The following is a 21,010-nucleotide window of genomic DNA, read 5'->3' on the forward strand; positions in this document are numbered from 1 at the left end:
CTTCCCCATCTCCCCCTTTATAACCAGCTTATACTAACACATAAGATTCTCTACTCCCCTGATAAAACCCCTTCATTACAAAACTTAATACATCCTCAGTCCAGCACTAGAGTCCTATGCTCTAACAATAAACCTCTCCTTCAAGTCATTATAAAATTTAATACAGCCTTATTCCAGTACTAGTGTCCTACGCTCTAACAATAAATCTCTCCTTCAAGTCACTAAACCCAAAAACTCTGCAGGAGCCTCTCTATATTCACATTTCATTGTCAAAAAATCAAATACTCTGCCCACTAATATTTCAGCCACAATATCTCTAGCTCAGTCTAGGAAGGCTCTAAAAACATACCTCCAAACTAACTGGATCTACAACTGTGACTCCCCAGGCTAAGTCCATATTTTCTAACCAACCTTACCCTCATGCAATGGACAGATAAAGGCATCCTAGCTTTATCTGATGTAATGTTTTTTTCTGTTTGCCATTCTAGTTTTTATTTGATGTAAGCTGTATAAATCATCCTAACTTTATTTGATGTAATGTTTTTTCTGTTTCATCATATTATTTGGTGTAAGCTGTATAACGTTGTATTTCTGTAACTGTATAAATAGACACTATTATACTTGTTAAATGTGGAGCTTTTCTCCCTGGGCCTCCACTGAAAAAGGACTTGTGTCCAGTCGGACTTTCCCGGTAACTAAATATAAAATAAATAAATAAAAAAAAAATAGTTTCTAAGCAGTCATTTGTATATGCAATTGGAAACAAAGAAAATAGTATGTCTTTAATACAATGGTTAAAATATGTGAACTTTTGGAAAGAGAAACAATGTTATTTACATAGGGAATTTGAAAAGAGGGTGTAATTCCATTTACACAGAAGTCTTTTAATAATCAAATAAAACTATTAGGGACTATTTGTTTATGACTGGCTGTGATATATTTATTATTTACTAATAATATTTCTTGATATATTTGTTTCCACTTTGAATCACAAGATGAATTTATCCACTATGCATAACTTTTACAATAGTTGAAGCAGCATACAATTGAATAGCAGGGAATCCTATTCCACCATTATCCCAAACTTTTCTGTGCCAATCAAAGGAAACTCTTGGTTTATTAGGATGCCAAAACAATTTAAGTAGAATGTTATTTCTCTACTTAATTTTTTGGTGGAGATAGCACTAAAGATTGTAAAACAAACAATATTTTGTCGAGAATTACCATCTTAATAAGCATTAATTATTCTTCTATGGTAAATAAGAATTTGTTCCAATTTATGACTAAACTTAAAATATTATCAGCAATCTGTTGAAAGTTGTTTTGCATAATTATTATTAAATATAATGGTTATACCGAGGTATTTTATTTGATTGCTATTTCAATTGATGTTAGAATATTTTTGTATGAATTTAATTTTGTATTAATTGATAACATACTGGTTTTATTATGATTAAATCTTAAGTTTGAGATTTCTTCAAACTGACTCATAGAACTAATTATACATTCTAATGAGTTTTCTATATTTCCTATTGCTAGTAAAATATCATCTGCAAATAGTTGAATCTTTAGTTAAAATCTTCTTTTATTTTGGTACCATTAATGTTCTTATTGGATCTAAAACTATTAGCAGAGGGTTCTATAACTAATGCAAAAAGTAATGACAACAATGGACAGCCTTGTTTTGTGCCTTTTTGTAATTTAAAGGAATTAGAAAAAAGGAACCTATTTCACATAAGCACAAGATTTACTGTACAACTTAAAAATTAATGCATTTTGCTCAGGTGAGAAATTATACACTTCAAGTGTTTTAAATAGATCAAGTAACTGAGTCAAATGCCTTATCTAAATTGAGACTAATGACAGAAAGTTCTTTATTATTTTTATTTGCATAGTCTATTAATGTATGCATTCTTATCTGATCATTGTTATTTAGTTTAGGTATAAGTAGATTAATTCTGTTAGTAAAACTGGATATGAACATCTTATAGTTCACATTTAAAAGGGAAATGGATCTGTAAGATGAACATTTTGTAGGATGCTTATCTTGTTTTAAAATAGGTGATATATGGGAATATTTTCATGATGGGGGGACAGTTGTTTTTTCTTCTCTATAGAGCTTATCTAATATTTTAACTTCATTTTCAGTAGTATTTTATATAGTTCTGGTATAAGACCATCTAAGCCCGGCACCTCATTATTTAACTTTTTTATTTGATCTTTTATTTCTGTTAAAGTGAATGGTCTATCATTTTGTATTTGTTTACTTGTTATTTTGTTATTTATATGTTCCCTTAGAAAAGTTTCAAATATTTTCATAAAGTATTTTAAAGCTCTCTGTTCTTTTCTTTTTTATTATTTGTATGTGTTATAATTTGTTTGATATAATTTAGTTTATTAATTTTCTTTGATCTAAGAGCAAGTTTATGCAGGCTTAAGGGTTTGCTGAATATGGCTGAAGTTTAAGATGTTCCAGTTTTATTGGAACTTTATGATTCAGAATTTCAACATATTCTGTATTTAAGTTTTTAAGTTTAGACTGGCTGACAGTGTCATTTGGTTTTAGATTTAACTTTAATGTGTCTATTCTGGCCTGTAGTACATTCAATTCTTTGTCCCATTCTCTTGTTTTATTAATATTCCAGCTTGTAACTCTTCCATTTAATTAAGGCTTTAGTGAATCCCACAGGACAAATCAGATACTTCACTATTCATTTTATTTTTAGGAAATTTTGGGTCTCTTTAACATAACAATCATTGAATCATTTTATTTTAATAATGTACGCTGGTAAACTCCTGTAATGTATTAAATTGTCAGTCTTTAAAATGATATTAAAGATTATGGCATTATTGTCTGATAATGGGCATAAAGATGTGTTTCTCAGGTTTCTATCTGCAGTAGAATCTTTGTCAGGTAAAATACAATTAAAATCACCAGCCATTATGTCTTTACCTTTGATGCAATAGGCTATAATGTCTAAGTTATTTTTTGCATCTTTAGCTCCAACCCCTGAAATCCAATAAGAGTTCACTAATATATATAGTTGCTTAATGTATCATTTTTACCAAAATAGAGTTATTTTACTTTAGGCATTACTGGTGAGTTCTTCCATAAAATGAGGGTTTCTCTTCTTTTAGTTTGAAAGCCAGAACCTGCTAAAACCAAATAATTATTTAATGAAAGTTTTACACCTTTATTAAGTAAATGTGTTTCTTGTAGGAATACTATTTGAGCGTTAAGTAATTGCAAGTATTGGAGTAGACTTCCACTCTTACTGGATTATTCAATCCATTAATATTACTAGATATGCATTTAAAATTAGGTATTTATATGAGAGAGAGAGAGAGAGAGAGAGAGAGAGAGAGAGAGAGAGAAAATATGTATAATGAATCACATGTATGTACAGAACTTATTATATACTTTCTATATAACAATATGAAATCTTCAGCTATGGAAAAAACTGTTGAAACAAAAAAAAATATCACCTAATGAAATATCCCTAAAACACTCTACCATGGAATAACATATTCCTAGTTTGTTGAAAAAGATGAATAAACCACCTCTTAAACTCTCCATTGGACTAACAATGCTTATCTCATGCTTCTGATTCATATTAGTGTGTTTCATAATTTTAGTATGCATCATCTTAAAAAAGCCCATCAGTGAGGTACCATGAATAAGAAAAGTTAAACAGGTGTTCAGAACCTTTATAATAAGTTGACCAAACTGAATATCTCTACACTCATCATTCCCTGTACCTGATATTATCTCCTTGGTCTACTATAGGAAGGAAGTCAGTTGTTATTTTCATATTTATAAATTTATAGGTCAGATGATTTAATATTTGTTTTATTTTATTTGCTATGTGTAAAGGTGTTCAAAGGATCATAAGTTCATAAATTAGTACCAAGTTAACTGTCCTTTTGAGCTATTCCAAGCCCAGTCAATTAGCCCATGTGAGAATCAAACCCTGCACCTAGTGCCTACAAAGTAAACACCTTAACTACTATGCCAACTACCCATCCTTGTAGACATATTTATATTCTTTAACTATATACATATTTATTCACTCTGATCTCTTTCTGTTTGTATACTGTCTTGTTCTATTACTATTTGCCTAGGTTTTATATTTTAGCTATAATCCTAGTGTAGAATATCATATAATAGAACATTTATATTTACTCTTATATATTTGATACATTTTAATCATGTACTACTGTTATAATCAGTCCTGTTTTTTCCTCAAATGTTATGTCTAATAGTAACTGAACAAACATCTGAAAAATCTTCCCCTTTAAGATTCAAACTTTCCATAATAAATTGTTCCAAGATATTAAGTTGTGTCATCATTAAAAAGAGATAATAAACACAATCCTAAAATTTTATCAGAAGTATCATTCTATAAGCTAGTATATAAACTATTATTTTAGTATATTGCAAGCATTCGGAACTATTTAATAATTGACAGTAGTTTAGAATGCAATTCATCATCTTTTGCTTATTATGTAATTTGTATTCACTGACAGCATATGATTCAAAATAGTATGATTATTTACTTTTAGACAGCAAGAAGTAACCCAGACAATTCAAAGAATTTTTAGAAATTCCACAGCATCACAAAAGTGCTCATGACTCTAATTAAACTGCTTTAAGCTGGTTCTCATAACAAGGGCTTACAAATGAGCAGTTTATCAGCTATGATTCTCATAAGTGAATCCAAGCCACCTCTACATTACACAGCAATCTCTCAAACCCTTTCAAACCATAAAAAAATCAAAGTATGCTAACCATGAAAAAGCTATTTTAATTAAAGAAATAACATTTCATGATTCAGTAAGGACTATTTGTATGAGATGTTTAATATAAAGCAGACAGTCATTTTTAAAAGGAGACATAAAATATAGATTTGAATTAAAATAATGACAGTTATGTGCAATCCAGGTTTAACTTGTAAAAGTATGAATGCTACTCTTATTATTTAATATTCCAATAATAACTTTTAAATATGTAAGAAACTATATTTTTTATACTTTGTTTATAACCTAGCATAACTTCCCTATGTACTATTGTATGTCAGGTATACTATCAGTAGGAAGTATTCAGAACTATGTAATAACTGACAGTGGTTTAGAATGCAATTCACTGTCTTTTGCTCAGTATCCAACTAGTATTCTTTGACATTTTTGCATATGATTCAAAATATTATGATTATTTACTTTTAGACAGGAAGAAGTAACCTGGACAGTTCTTAGAATTTTTCAGAACTCGCACAGCATCATAAAAGTAGCCATGAGTTGTTTCAAGCTGGTTTATATGATAAGGGCTTAAAATGAACAGTCCATCAGTTACAATTCACAGAAAAACACTTGCAAGTGAATCCAAGCCACCCCATACCATACATTAATCCCCAGACCTCTTCAAACCACCAAAAAAAAAAAAAAAAAAAAAAACTATTGCACTCAAAGAAATAACATTTAATGATTCACCAAGCACTTTTTGTATGAGATGTTTAATCTAAAACAGACTCATTTTTAAAGGAGACATAACATATACACCTCCATTAAAAGAATGACAGTTATGTGTGATCCAGGTTTAACTTTTTCGTGACTTTCATATATGTAAAAAGCTATATTTTTATACATTGTTTATAACTTTCCTGGGTGCTATTGCATGTCAGGTATACAATCAGTAGCACAATACTGGACCATTTTAAGAACCCAAAATTTAACTTAACATGCCTCTTTAGTGTCATTTGTTGCATTTTGTATTATATTTAATAGTACATTACTTAGCTATATCAAGATATCAGAAAGTGTGCCACCTAACATGTTTCATCATGATAATGAATAACTTTTAATAAAATTAATAGTTTAACCTTTTAAACTCTAAATGAAAATAAGTGTCTTTAATTTCATATATAGCTAACAGAATCAAACTCTAACATTTTAAAAAGAGAACTAGTAACTATTTGAAGTAGAAAAAAAGAAATAAATGATTTATCTTGAAAAAAGTAATATTCAGCACCTGTTCATAAGTATTCAAGCACATGTTTAAATTAATAAGAATTCATAACCATGAAATACATTGATTTTCATTTGTCCTTTAGTTTTTTACTGTTTTTGGCTTTTATTAACCATCCATCTCTTGTTACATTTCTCTTCAGAGTAGTTGAAGATTCCAGTCCATTTCTTCTATGATTTTATTTTTCTGAGTAAAATCCATCTACCAAGGTTTTAAAATTCTTTCCTTCTGCAAGGTGAATCCTTATTTTTGCTGGAGACAAGATTTGTGCTTTAATATTGTTTTTCTATAAGCTTTTAACAAGTGGCACACTATTTGATATCACTAATGTTAAATAGTCATTGTCAAATACTACAGTATTTTTTTTTAATTTTAACTGAATAGTTAGTTCATTCAGATTTTAAGACTAAGTCCTTATCTTGACTTGAGAAATATCTTATGATCATTAACATTGGTGAAGGTGGGCTTTTTAAAGATGAGTTAGAAAGTGATTAGGTGCCCTTTCAATGCCAAAGGCAGGTTCAAAGTTTTAGGCAGCCAGTTATTAAGGAACTGAATCATACTGCCTCCCTCTTCTTTTTCAGGAATCCCGCAAATCCTGATGTTATTCCTTCTAGATGTGTTTTCTATCTCTTCTATTTTTTTATCAGAATACGTTGTTTTGTTTCGGATGAAATTCAGTGTTATTCTCATTTTCAAGCAATCTTCCATCAAAATCAGATATTGTCTCTTCTATACTCGACATTTGTGATGATTGTTAGTTAAGAGATTCACTCAGCACTTCAACTTGTTTTTATATTCCTCTTTAAAATTGTCCATTTTGCTTTCTAATTTATCTATCTTTACAAATAACGCACTGATTTTAAGTATAGCCTATCTGTCTTTTTTCATAGTATTGTCCTGTACACTGGGCTTAGAGTGATCATTCTGAGACACTTAGTTTTTCTAGTTTTCCTGACAGGAAAAAGCAGTTAAAAGAGTTTCAGATTTGTTATTTTTTGTAGTAAATCTTTCAGCAGATGTTCAACTACAAATCTATCAAGTTTTGAAATGTTCTAGTTATTTTTAGTAAAAATCCAGGCAGAAATATTAAAATGAAGCAGAGCAAAAAAAAAAACAGTGCTGTAAACTGTTCACCATCTTGGCCACACCCCCAATTTATGCACTTTTCTGAAGTTTGCAGCTCATTTCTTATGCATCCAAGGGGAAAAACAAAATAACACCCCCAAAACAAGTTTTCTATTATGCAACAGGTTCCTGAAGTTAATTTGCCACTTATTTAAAAAGAGTCCTCTTCCCATTCAAGTGTAGCTGGTATAGCTGCCAATTCTGCTATAAAGGACATGACAAACTCAAAAAAAATTAATGTCCCATTTGTGAAGGAGTTACTTTGTCTCCTCTCCTACCATCTTTGTGATTTAATAACGTACATACTTCATCTCATTTTTTTCACCACTACAGAGCTGTACTTTAACATGCTCACAACTTGTTATTGGTAGCACAGGTCACAGCACTATACCATACAGTGTTTCTTATTTGGTAGGCATACTGCAGTATATATCAGATCTGCACAATGTACTTAACTCCTCTCTGGTCAGTATGTAGTTTTTGATATTAACCTGTAATGCATCACTTTCATGCAGTGCATAAACAACCAATCCTATGTTTGTAGTGAGACAGATACATGAAAATAAGGCAGATATGAGGAAAGAGTCCAAGTAGACATGCCTACACTTGGAAGAAAGCACATGGCAAGGTCCCAAGAAAGCTGATATGGGCAGTCATATGAAGGAGTAAAGTCCCTGAAACATTACTAGAATTAGTGCAAGCTATGTACATAGACCAAATGACACAAATACAGACAGTGCTCACACTCACAGTGGTGTTACCAGTGGGAGTGGGTGTGTATCAGGGTTCATTTATGAACCCACTGCTGTTTATATTGGTGATGGTCTACACTGACAAACAGTTTGGTGAGGACAGATCAACAAAGCTGCTGTATGTAGATGATGTGGTATGACAAGTAGACGTCGAACAAGAGCTTCTGCAAATGATAGGGGAATGGAATGCAAAATTGAAGGCACATAGGATGAAACTGAGAACAGACAAGACAGTTATCATGGCAGCAAATAAAAGAAATCAGAAGAAGATAAAAGTTAATAAAAGGGAAAAATAGAATGGGTTACCAGTCTCAAGTATCTGGGAGGGGTGGTTGAGGAAAAGGAATGTCTGAATGAGGACATCAAAGCTTGAACTCGAGGGGCCACACAGAATGTCAGGGATATTGTGTGTGTGTGTGTGTGTGTGTGTGTGTGTGTGTGTGTGTGTGTGTGTGTGTGTGTGTGTGTGTGTGAAATAGAAGTAAGGTATAGAAAACAGCGGTGCAACAGTACGTCTGTATGATACAGAAAGGTGGGCAGTGAAGGCAGAGCAGTTCAGGATGCTAGAGAGGTGATGGAGCTGAAGTGCATGAAATAGATAGTAGGATGTCCACTTTGGGTAGATGAAGAAATAATGACATCAGAGCAGAAGCCAAAGTAGCTCCAGTTGGAGACAAAGCAAAAGAAAACAGATTATGTCAGTTTGACCACATGTGCATGAAATTAGAATGATCTGGTGAAGAGGATTTGAAGAGACAGAAAGAAAGCAAGAGGAAATGAGGATGTCTAGCAAATGGATGACTGGATTTCATGAGAGAAGAACTATAACAGTCAGGCATGACTGTCCAAGAAGGTAGTAGATAGGAACTGAATTAAGACAGGTGGTGATATTTGATGAGACACTCTGACCTCATGTAGAAAATGTGAAAAAGGGGGTGATGATGGTGTTTCATTTATTATCTTTATGAACCTCATTCCATGAGTTTAACTGTATAATCTGGTATGGAGCTTGAATCAAATTGAACTCCTATTCCTTGTTTCTATTATCACTCTTTATTCACCTCCTTTTGTCAGATATCAAAACCTATCTGGGTGCTTTAATTATTCTTCATATGCAGTTAAATAAACAAACTGGAAAACAAAATGAGTTAATATAGTAGGCTTCTTGCAGGGATCACAGTCAAACTTGTGGTGTGACCGTGAACCAGTTGGAGGGAGTTGATTCAAGATCACTATAAATCTATGGACAATATGACTGAGTAATTTGGTCATACCTATGCAAAAAAATTTTATCTGTTTACATTCTGATATCGATTTTAATACTTCTCCATTCTGAAGGCATGTAATGTCCTGCTTCTGTGGCATAAAAAGGCAATCAAACTATACAATGCAGACAGCTTGCAGTACATTACTGTACAATATATTACACTAAATAGCAAAATGATGTGGGAAACTGGTATTACCTACCTGTCAGATAGTCCTCCAAACACAATGGCTCCTAGCAACAGCCCTCCCATATATACACTTTGGCCAATCTGCTTTAGGGAGCGCCACTCACACACTAGATCCCACTGTTGAGAAAAAGACAAAATTTGTTTAGCTGTATAATTCCCAGCTATACAGATTATCAGAACGCGAGTTGAAGTCCAGCTATTTTCAACTTCTTATAAAAACAAAGATAGAAAAATGAAGAAGCTTAGCTAAATCTTTACAGACTTCTAAGTGTGTTCTGTAAATCAAATGTGGCACAAACTTTGTGAATACAACATATTTGTCAATATTCATATAAGATATCTTGTTGTTGTGTGAATCCTGAGATGATTAATCTCATCTTTTATTAAACAAGCCTGCTCTGTTCAGAACATTGATAAATTTTTGACTTTGCCAGCAGACCAAAAAAGCTAAAGGTCTGTGGTATACCAGTAATTTCATGAGAACTTTACTTAAATGTGTTTAAAAGATGTATTCATGCAGTTCTTTATCCCAGTAATTTTACAGACACACTGCTAAAAGTAGTAGTGCAGATGGCAAAGCCCTATACACATTCACACTAACATTATATAAAAATATATATATATTTAACCAAATTTGTAAGCACAAACCATGATAAATAATGAAGAATTTTAAAATGAATTCTAGCATATTTCACAAACTAATTTTTAAGTGTATACCTCAGCATGTATGGTTAATGCTTGGCTATGTCCACGGTAGTGAACTAACTGAAATTATAAAACAGCAACAAGTATGCACACTGCCATTCACTTAAGCCTGGAGAACTGTATGTTCTAGTTTTAGATTAGATTTATGCTGACTTATTTATATCTTGTTGAATGGGTTAGTTCTACTTGATATTGTTTAATTTAATGGGAAATATGAGGTGGTATTTACACTAACTGTGATGAATCTGGCCAGTGGATAACTATTCTGAATATGTACCAACATGGAGGAGATGAGACTACAGTGTGAAGACAATATTACGAAGATTGCTAAAACAGACACGGGAGATGTTTTAATAACAATGTTAAGTAAAGAAGAGCTTCCAGATGATATCCTGGTTAAACTGATAAATGAAAGTGTACCACAGGATGGTTCAAGTGGTCTTCGAAATTTAAATGTAGAACAAACTTTTCCTTTGTTAGAAGGAAAAATAAGCATAAGAAAATGGTGTCAAAGGACTAGTAGCAGATTTGCTGCAGGTGAAGCATGAAGGAACCAAGCAGCTTTAGAGGAAGGCAGCTATAATTATGCTGATAGAGTGCTAAGTGGCAGGAATTCTAGGAGTCCAGAAAACGTTCCAAGGAGGACACCCTACACATTTGCCATTGCTGAACATCCCAAAGGTGACCAGATGATGATAAAGTAAGCTTGATGAGGGCATTAATAGGTATGCTATATTGTACTCACCGTTCCAAGCTCATGGATTTAAAAATCAGGACACAGTGTCATTTATTCATTTAATTTCCAAATCATTTTGTAATGTGACTTTTGAGACTTGCAACTTAGTAATGTTTTATTATGAAATATTCTGATAAAACATTTGTAAGACAATGGAAAAACTATAAGAGAAAAATAATTGCAGTTCAGAATCAAACACAATTATGAAAGAGAAGCATACATTTTAAAGGAAACATGTATATCTATACATAAAATAAATATGACTGTGGATCAGAATATTGATGGGAAAGTTGGAAATTTAGGTTATACCTCAAGTACATGATTTTTGAGCTTGTTTCATTTGGTAATTGTGGTCTTTATAAACTAAAACAGGGGTACCATTAAGGTAATACAACCAACAAAAGACCAGTTATTTTTATGTATGTGATGACAATGGGTCTATATCAGAACATCAAAGTTTTAAAACTTTGAATGTTCTAATATCGACATGTTTTGAGCGAACACTAAAAATAGCGAAGCTGCAGAACAATGAATTCTTTCCTAGGGAAAGGATTTGGTTGGCCGGTTCTGTGGCTTCGCTATTTTCAGTGCTGTGGTGGAAATGTACTGGACGGGTTCGGGTAAGTGTGCGATTGTGTGGTTGTTAGGATTAGGGTGCAGGTTAGGTGAGTTAGGGTTAGGTGAGTTAGGGTTTGGGCATGGGTTAGGTGAATTAGGGTTAGAGGCATGTTAAGTGAGTTAGGGTTAGGGTGCGGGTTAGGTGAGTGTGTGATAGTGATGGACCTTAGGGTTACGGTTTGGGTTAAGGTAAGTGGACAGATAGTAGTGTATGTATAGTTTAGTGTAGGGTTAGTTGTAAGATTATAAGTGTATGTGTGTGTATTGATGTTTTTAGGTGTGCTTGTGTTGTGTGTATGTGTTTCAGAATAGCAAATTTTTTCCCAAGGAAAAAATTTGCTGTTCTGAATGTTCGATATTATGTGGTTTAGATATTTTAGGTTCGATGAAATAGCGTTCGCTATTTTCATCTTTCTATAATGTGATATAAACGCGTGACAATTTTCTAAATGAATGTAAGAAAAGGCACTGTAAACAATGAATAGAAGTGGGATATGTCAGACTAAATTATAAAATGGTTTGCTCTAATGTAATAAAGAAGGTAATTTGTGATTGGACTGTACAGAAGAGTTTGAGAGGGAAGTAGTGAGGAAAAAGAATGACATTTGAAGATGAAGTACTCAGACAGGAAAATAAAGCAATTGTAAGTAAATATGAGCAATTATATGGAAAATATTGCAGAAAAAGGCAATGAGTATTATTTAAATAATAGTGTTACAAATAAAGACAATGCTCTGAATATAATCAAAATGAAGAATTAAAATAGATCAGAATGCTTAGATACAAATGAAGATATAGAAACAAGTTCCAAGATATTTATATCATAAAAAAGAAGTTGGAATTATTGGAGAATGAGTGAAGGAAAGAAAAATATATGGCAATGACAAAATGAAAAGGGATTGAGAATGTGGTAGGGTGAGAAAAGTAAAACTCATTGTTAATAGTATAAAGAATGATTTATTGCACTAGTGGTATTACGGTAGTGTGAAACATTGTGACAGTATGTTTAGTAGGTGTTTTTTAACAAGTGAAAGTTTCAATAATATGGGGAAGAGAGATCACGGACAGAATGATGGATAGCACTACAAAAATATAAAGGAGAATATCTATATTCAAAATGAGTAAATGTTATAATGAGTTTATGAACAAATTATACTGAATGTTTGTAAAAGGATAAACAGATATTTGAAAGTAAGAGAGAAAATAAAGGCTATAATGTGGTGACAGTAATTATTGACAAAACTAAGTAAGGAGCGAAGGGGTTAGTTTCTTACTGGATGAACAGATAAAAATGATAAAACAGTTATGGAGGAGTTAAAAGCTAAAATAAGCAAAATATGGTAGTTAGAAAATATTAAATAGTAAATTAATATGTGGAACAAAAATGTATATTTACAATGGGAATGGAAAGCAAATATTTGAAAGAAGAGAAGAACTACAGAAAAGTATATAATTAGAATAAATTTGTCAGTGTTTCAAGCTGTTAAAGTACGAACGGTACAGGCTTCAATGTTTACATAAGCAAGCAGCAAGAAGAAATGTGTGCTTTATGAAACTACTGGATGAGTATTTTTTACAATAGGTACAAGAATCACAGAATCACAGATAGTAAGTATTGTGATGAGTTTTATATGGCAAAACAATTAAAAAGAAGGTTTTAACTTGTATCCAATTGTTTTATATAAAAATATTATAAGATAGGGAAGAAATCAGTTTTGTTAGGGCTATTTTTGTTAAGAATAAGGCATATTTTATATACAGAGAAGAAATGCAGGAGAAATGGTAATAATAAAACAGTTTAGTCCAAGAGAGAAGGGGGTAGAAATTCTAGTGTATGGTGTTGCAAAAGCATTTGACAATGTCAGTCACAAACAGGTCTGGAGCTGAATGGAGTGTTACAGCATTGGGGAAAATAACAGGATTATGTAAATTGGTATATAATGTGTCACTGGAGTTTCTTCTAGTTAACGTGTGGTTTGAAAGAAAAAGTGGATACAAAAGAGTCATACAAGTCCACATTATGAGTACAATCATGTTTAGTTTCATAACGAATGCAGTGCCTGTGAATAATGATAATGGTAATGGGCAATGACAGAGGGAGTAAAACTGCTGTTAGCGTATTATACTGACGACATTGTAGTTAGAGCAAGGATGGAAAAAAGATGAAACACACAGTTACAGTTTCTGATAGTGGGTTTGGCAGTTAGTAACAGAAATGTGAAGGATTAATGGTAGAATTAGAACCAGAAGCAATTATTTTACAAACAGGAGATATGTGTATTAGAAATAACATTTGGTAAAGAAGGTGTAATTTATATGGAGTGGAGAATGAGTCTGACAATAATGAAATAAATCATGGGACAGTAAAAACATTTAACTTTTTGTTTAAAAAGAAGATTAATTTGCTTAATTGTGAAATGTCATGAATAAAGGGGTCTATATCATATGAGCAAATCGCACAAATGGCGAACGCTCATAATATTGAACGTACTGGATCTCGAACTTCCTATTGTGGGGAGGCTGCACCCCCCACAGCCCCCGTTAAATATATATTCCAACTCTGAGATCGCACTACAGTGAAGAAAGGGAAAATATCCCATTCTTCACTGTACAGCGATCTCAGAAAAAGCACTTTGAGGTCCAGTATGTTCGATATTATGAGTGTTCGCAATTTGTCAATTCACTCATGATATAGACCCGAATAAAGAACTATCATGGAATTACCAAGGAGATTCTTTTGGTTTTCATATCAATAAAAATAATTTAGTATTAAAACAGTATTTGTTGAGTAAAGGCTCTGTGTACTCTAGGCTGAGGGAATAATATATAAAAAGCAAATGGGTGACAGATTGGGATGATAAATGCAGTTGTATTTTTGGTTTATTTTGCACCTGTTTTATGTGTGTAGATTCATGTATAGTGATGTAGAATGTTTATTAGAGAAGGTTTTGTGGAAGATATACAAGCAGTATTGGGAAAGTAATATGGATGAAAAATTACAAAATGATTAATTGGATGCAATGCATGTGAGTATCAAAGGAAAACGTGTGGAATATAAATATGGAAATTATACAAAAGTAAAGAAAATCATAATACACAGGAATAAAGCATATTTATTTAAGTTAATACATGAGGACATTTAGAAGAGGAGAGTAAATCAGCTGTGTTAAGAGGACAAGTTCCAGGGATGTGCTGGAGTAGGAAGATTTTTTTTTCTGGAGAATTTTATTATTCTGATTTTATATATATATATATATATATATATATATATATATATATATATATATATATATATATATATATACACACACTAGACAATCTCGACATACTGAAATGTCGAAATTTAGTATGTCGAGACTGAATAGTGGAAAGTGCAGTTAACCGAAACTATACTATGCTGAATCCACAAATGTCGAATCTGCCGCTATCATGGTGTCGCGTTCGTGACGTGTGGTGTGGCTTGTGGAATTATCTGGGGTTTCAGGTAAGTGTTGTGTGTTTGAGGATAATGGGTAGGGATTTTAGTGTGTGTGAGTGTCTGTGGTGGTGTTTGCTGTGTGTTTGTGTGTTTAGTGTGACCTCGGAGTTAGAATATATAAGTAGGGGGGTGTGGGGGGTGCAGGGGGGCTTGCCTCCCTGCTTATAGGTAGGTTAAGTGGGTTTGTATGTGTTGTTATGTTTATTTAGTTAGGTAGGTGTATGTGTGTATGTGATTATGTCCTGGTTTGTGTGTGTGTGTGTGTGTGTGTGTGTGTGAATGATCGCGATTGTAGTGTTCGTTATTGTGGGTTTTCGTGTATGTGGTTTTTTGACTATTCAGTCTCGAAATACTGAAATTCGACATTTCAGTATTTCGAGATTGTATAGTGAATCTATATACACACACACATATATATATATATATATATGTGTGTATATATATATATATATATATATATATATATATATATATATTTATATATATGTACATAAACACACACACACACACACACACACATATATATATATATATATATATATATATATATATATATATATATATGGGTTCATATGAAATGAACGAACGCTTCTTTCACCGACGCTTGGAATATCGAAATGAAAAGATTGACAACGAGAAGACCGACGCAGCAAAACAGCGACACGGAGGTAAGCGGAAGGGGAAAGGATGTGTATGTATGCGGTAGTGACGGACGTCAGGGTGCGAGTAAGGTAAGTGTGCGATTGTGACGGTCTGTGGGGATGGGGTGGCTTAAGTGAGTTAGGGTTAGGGCTCGGGTCAGGTAAGTGTGTAGTAGAGATATCTTTTGGGTTAGGGGTGGGTTAAGTGAGTTAGGGTTAGGGCGCAGGTCAGGTGAGTGTGCGATAGTGACGGACCTTAGGGTTAGGGTTGTCGATAGGTGTGTATGTAAGGTTTAGTGCTGGTTTGTTAGGGTTTTGGTTTGCTTGTGTTGTGTGTGTGGTGTTTGGAGTGGGGATTTGTTTAGTTTGTTAATTGTTGTTGTTGTGGTGTGGAGTGTATGAGGTGTTGTGCTTGTGAACTGTCGGTGGTTTCAGTTGTCGGTCGTTTCGTTGTCGATGTTTCGGTGTCGGTGAAAGAAGCTTTCGTTCATTTCATATGAACCCATATATATATATATATATATATATATATATATATAGATATACATACATATATATATATATATATATATATATATATATATATATATGTATTTATATATATGTACATAATCACAGACACACACACACACACACACACACACACACACACACACATATATATATATATATATATATATATATATATATATATATATATATATAAATAATTTTATGAAATTTAAAAAGGAGTGAAGAAAGAGCATGTTCAATGCAGGGATGTGAAATGGCAGAAACCACAATATATACTTTTATAAACTGTAGAAGAATAAAAGTTGTGGGGGTAAGTTAGTCAATATGTGTCAGAAATTAGCTTTCAAAGAAGTAGATAATTAAGGAAAGTATGAAAAGCAACATGAGAAAGATGTTGAAGATCTAGATAGGACTATTTCTACATGCATATAGTTCAACTGGGAAGCAAGATTTTCAAATTCAGAAATCCTGTGAGAGATTGTAAAAAAAAAAAAAAAAAAAAAGTATTATTTATAGCTAGAACATTTTAAAGCATTGCAAAAGTGCAGAAGAGTTAAGCAGCAGTTATTTTTATGTTGTTCAAGTTATGTTATTCAGTGTATTAGACCAATCTGTTTTACATTTCGTATAATTTGCTATTCTGATTCAGTGTTGAAAAAGATCAGACTGACCAGCCTACTTACCTGTTTGACAAACTGCAATAAATAAATAAAACTTAAATAAAAAAGAGGGAAGAAGTGAATTCATAAATATGTAATAAAGATCTAAAATACTTTTGAAACACATTGGGCAGGATTCACGAAGGCTTACACGGAGTTTAAGAGTAGTGTAAGCCTCTGTGTAAGCCTCCCAATCCAGGAACAGCCCAAACCTCCGTGTAAGAGACTAGCTAAAACGTCTCTTACACGGACTGGGTGTGGAAATCCTCAATACCTCATTTGCAGCTCAAAAATATGCAAATGAGGTATTTGAGCGATCCAGGAAGCCCAAACCAGTCCGTGTAACGGAAGTTTTAGCTGCAAAAATGTACTCAGCTGACAACTGAGTACATTTCTGCAAAATCCACAACGGAGCCATGTCAGCTCCAAATAAAGGCTGCATATGTATCAGTTAGCATGCCAATGGCCAAATATGTGGCCATTGGCATAAAAAAGTGATGCAAAATTATTTAAAAATACTTTTTTTTTTCGGGGAATTTTGATGTTTAACTGCAGCACACACCTGCGCAAATGGGGTGCGCTGCATAAAACTAAAAAGTGAAGCTTATAAGCCCACAATTGTGGGTTGTATGTAGTACATGGAATGACTATGCAGGGACCAGCAGACCAAAAAAAATGGCCACCGTGTAGTGGTTGCCAAGGGGGGGAAGCTCAGTGTAAGAGATGTAACTAAGCATTACTAGGCAACCTATGTAAATGAGGGTTACAATACTGAATCACACTTCCACATAGCTAATGAGCACTGTCTGAGTAGTGTAAGACTTACAGAAGGGGGAGGAATAGAGTAAGAGGTAGGTGACATCACAAGAGGGAATGATTGATAGAAATGCATAACATTGGAGGGGAGTGTAACTTGACAGATGACAGACAGACATCAGGGAGAGAGGTGTGTCCCAACAGAACACTAGGAAAGTCAAGAAATAGAGGGTGTACACTATCCCTACACTCAAAATTTCTTGATATACGTGCATGTGCACATGTGCGCGCGTGTAAAGCAGGCTCACCATGTGGGAGCGTGTTGCAAACAGTTTAAAATGGTTTGCGCGCGTGTGCGCGCATGTAAGGCAATCTAAGCATCGGGAAACCTGTTGCCTGATGTATAAGGCTGTGTGCGCACATTTTAACATGAATCAGCCAAGTCCAAACCGTGTAAGTATGTGTGCGCGCGTGTAAGCAACTGTGAGCGTGCTTATGCTGGTGTGCACATTGCTCCTCCTGAGGAAACAGAGAGGAAAAAGGAAATAACCACATTACTAGGAAGCTGTCAGGGAATACTGCTGGAGTTAGCAGGTGATAACAATTAGAAGCAGGCAATTACACAGGCAGACTAGAAGCCCAACCCAGCACTTACAACACTTCAAACAGCAGTGCAGGGTGTTTCTCTCAAGAGATACTGCAAGAAAGGAGTAAGCTATCAGAACAGAAAACTGAAAAAGCTGAACTCAGAGCAGAAATGCTAGGGGCTGCCATAGATGTTATAATCAGACATAGGCGAATTGCTGAGGGTGGTTCATAGGTTCATAGCTTCATACTAGGCTATCTGCCCTAGGGCATTTATACGCCTAGCCAGAGTATGTTTGGCTTTTGCCACCCATTTTAAATTAATTTTGCTAAGCCCTTTTTCGAGGTTAGTATACAGTGCCTCTGTCTAACAGTGACACAGAAGTGATACCCAGGGTAAACCTATGATCTCCCATCCACTCATCAAGACTCCTCTTGAAGAGAATCAATGAGGGACTCTGCCTAACCTGGACTGGGAGTTTATTCCAGAGTGAAGGGAACCTCTGGGTTATGAATCTGTCCCTCCAGCATGTCCTATTTATTTCAGTGCTGAGGTTCAAGTCTCCTGAGCATGTAGCTCGATGGGATTTGGATTAATTGAGGTGCAGCATGTCCCTTAATTCCGGATTGGACATGGCCTTAGACGTCAGGCACAGATCACCTCTGAACAGCTGGTATGCCACTGAGTAGAGCTGGAGTTTCTTTAACTGGGCAGCATATGGCATCTGTTTGAGCCCTTTGATCCTCTTGGTGAGGTACTTTTGGGGTCTTTCCAGTTGCTGCAGGTGTTTGGTAAGGTACAACCCAAAAGGGGCATTGTACTCGATTATGGGCCTGATGAGGGATGAGTAAAGAGGCACGATGACCTCCCCTAATCTACATGTGAATCCCGTCATGATTAGGTGGGCTATATAAAATGTTTTTCTAACCACTTTGGCCATGTGGTTGTCAAATGAAAGATTGCTATCAACTTGGGTCCCCAGGTCCCTAATTACTTCTTCTGTACTTAATGGATTACCACCTATGTGGTAATTTGTGGGCACTTTGTTTTTGCCAAAGGGGATGACTATACACTTTTTGGCGTTTAGCTTGAGGCCATGGCTCTGGCACCAGTTGTCTGTTTCTATGAGGCCCTTTTGGAGGATGCTTGTGTTGGCTGGAGAGTCGATTATGGCACCCAGTTTGCAGTCATCTGTGAACTTGGTCAGCCACAGTCCTTCCGTGTTGGCCTGTACCTCCGAGAAATATATACCAAACAAGAGAGGTCCCATGACTGAGCCCTGTGGGACGCCACTTGTAACTGGTTTGGAGTCTGACATGGCTTCAGCAATTCTAACCATGTGGGTTCTGTCCTTGAGCCATTTTGCAACCCATCTAGTGACATAGGGGTTTATATTTAAGCTGGTGAGCTTATCTATAATGCCCAAGTGGGGTATTGTATCGAAGGCTTTTGCGAGGTCCAGATAGGCTGTGTGGACCACCTTCCCTTCGTCAATGGTCTTGGTGACTGTTTCAAAGAAGTCTACCAGGTTTAAGAGGCAGGATCTGCCCTTAACAAAGCCGAACTGGATAGGATCCAGTGTCTGTAGGTCCCCAATATCTTTATTTATGAGGTCCATGATGATCCTTTCCATAGCTTTGCAGACCAAGCTAGTCAGGCTTATGGGGCGATAGTTTCCAGGGTCTGTTGAGGCACCACCTTTGTGGAGAGGGACCACTGTTGCTGTACGCCACTCTTTGGGTACATATCCTGTAGTAAGGCTGAGATTGAACAGTAGTTTTAGGTTTGTGTTTAGCTCTTCTTGGAGTTCATGTAGGACACAGCCTGGGACACTGTCTGGTCCCATTGATGCTGTGTTTTTTGCTTTGGAGAGGGCGGCTCCCACCTGAGCATATGAGATGTCAGGGGGGCAGCACTCTGCTGGGATAGATATTTGCCCTTTTGGTGGGGAGGGGAGGAGAAATTTGCGCTGAACCTGTCAGCTAGGATGTTGGCAATGTCTGTGGGTTCGGTGTATTTTTGTCATTTTGGACTAATTCTGAGCATATCTGGGAATTCCCACTCAGGTTCATAACATAACTAAAGAAAGCCTTGTGATTATCCTTAGTGTCCTGTGCAATTTTTCTCTTGAAGCTGGCCTTTGACGATTTAATGAGTGCTCTTAGTTTTTTGCTAATACTGATCAGAGATGCCTTCCCTTTTTGGGATTTTGCTCTATCTTGTAGTAGCTTCCTCCTTCAATTGTATAGTTTGTTTATGGCTGGGGTCCACCAGACAGGTTGTCTGCCTTTGGAGGATTGGGTCTTGGTTTTATTTGGGATTGCATGATCCATGCATTCCTGAAGGTGTGCATAGAATGCATTTATAAAGGATTCTGCAGTGTGGGCTCTATTTTCCACAGGCCCGGGGGCTTTGAAGGATTCCACCTCGGTTATGAGGAGTGTAAAATTTGCTATAGAGAAGTTTTTCACTGTGGTTTTCTGAGCAGGGTGTGGGGTCGGGATGTGAATATTCAGTGAGATCAGTTTATGGTCTGATCTTACCAGTGAGGGATACACTTCTGGTCTGGAGCATAGAGTCCCCATGTTGGTGATGATCAGGTCCAGTATGTTTTCCCCTCTTGTGGGAGTGGTAAAAAGTTGTTCCATAGTATTTGAGTTTATGAATTCTATGAACCTTTGGGCAAGGGTGTTGGAGCTAGAATAATACTCCCAATCTATGTTTGGGTAGTTGAAGTCACCCAATATAATGGTGTTCGGAAAGACCTTCATATTTTCCAGTGTTCTCAGGAAGACTGAGTGGGGTTCCTGGGTTTGGGAGGGTGGTCTGTAGCAGGCTATAAACTGGAAGGCAGTTTTACCCACTGTTAGTTGCACATGGATAGTCTCAGATGCTTTGTGCTTTGCCACCAACCTGGAGGTGTGGGTATCTTTGATGAATATCGATACTCCCCCTCCTTTTG

The 21,010-nt window shown here is 35.0% G+C and overlaps 1 protein-coding gene across 1 annotated transcript in view; it reads right to left on the reverse strand.

Annotated features, from left to right (window-relative positions):
- The window catches only part of LOC122805305 (solute carrier family 22 member 6-A-like), a 404,358-nt gene that overhangs the window by 303,565 nt on the left and 79,783 nt on the right, over nucleotides 1–21,010 (reverse strand). The window contains exon 2 of the mRNA XM_044075393.1: nucleotides 9,370–9,473. Within this exon, the coding sequence (XP_043931328.1) occupies nucleotides 9,370–9,473 (104 nt within the window). The remainder of the gene's footprint in view (nucleotides 1–9,369; nucleotides 9,474–21,010) is intronic.

The sequence above is a fragment of the Protopterus annectens genome, chromosome 6.part1 (genome assembly GCF_019279795.1).
Source record: "Protopterus annectens isolate FY-2018-M chromosome 6.part1, PAN1.0, whole genome shotgun sequence".
Classification (NCBI taxonomy): domain Eukaryota; kingdom Metazoa; phylum Chordata; order Ceratodontiformes; family Protopteridae; genus Protopterus; species Protopterus annectens.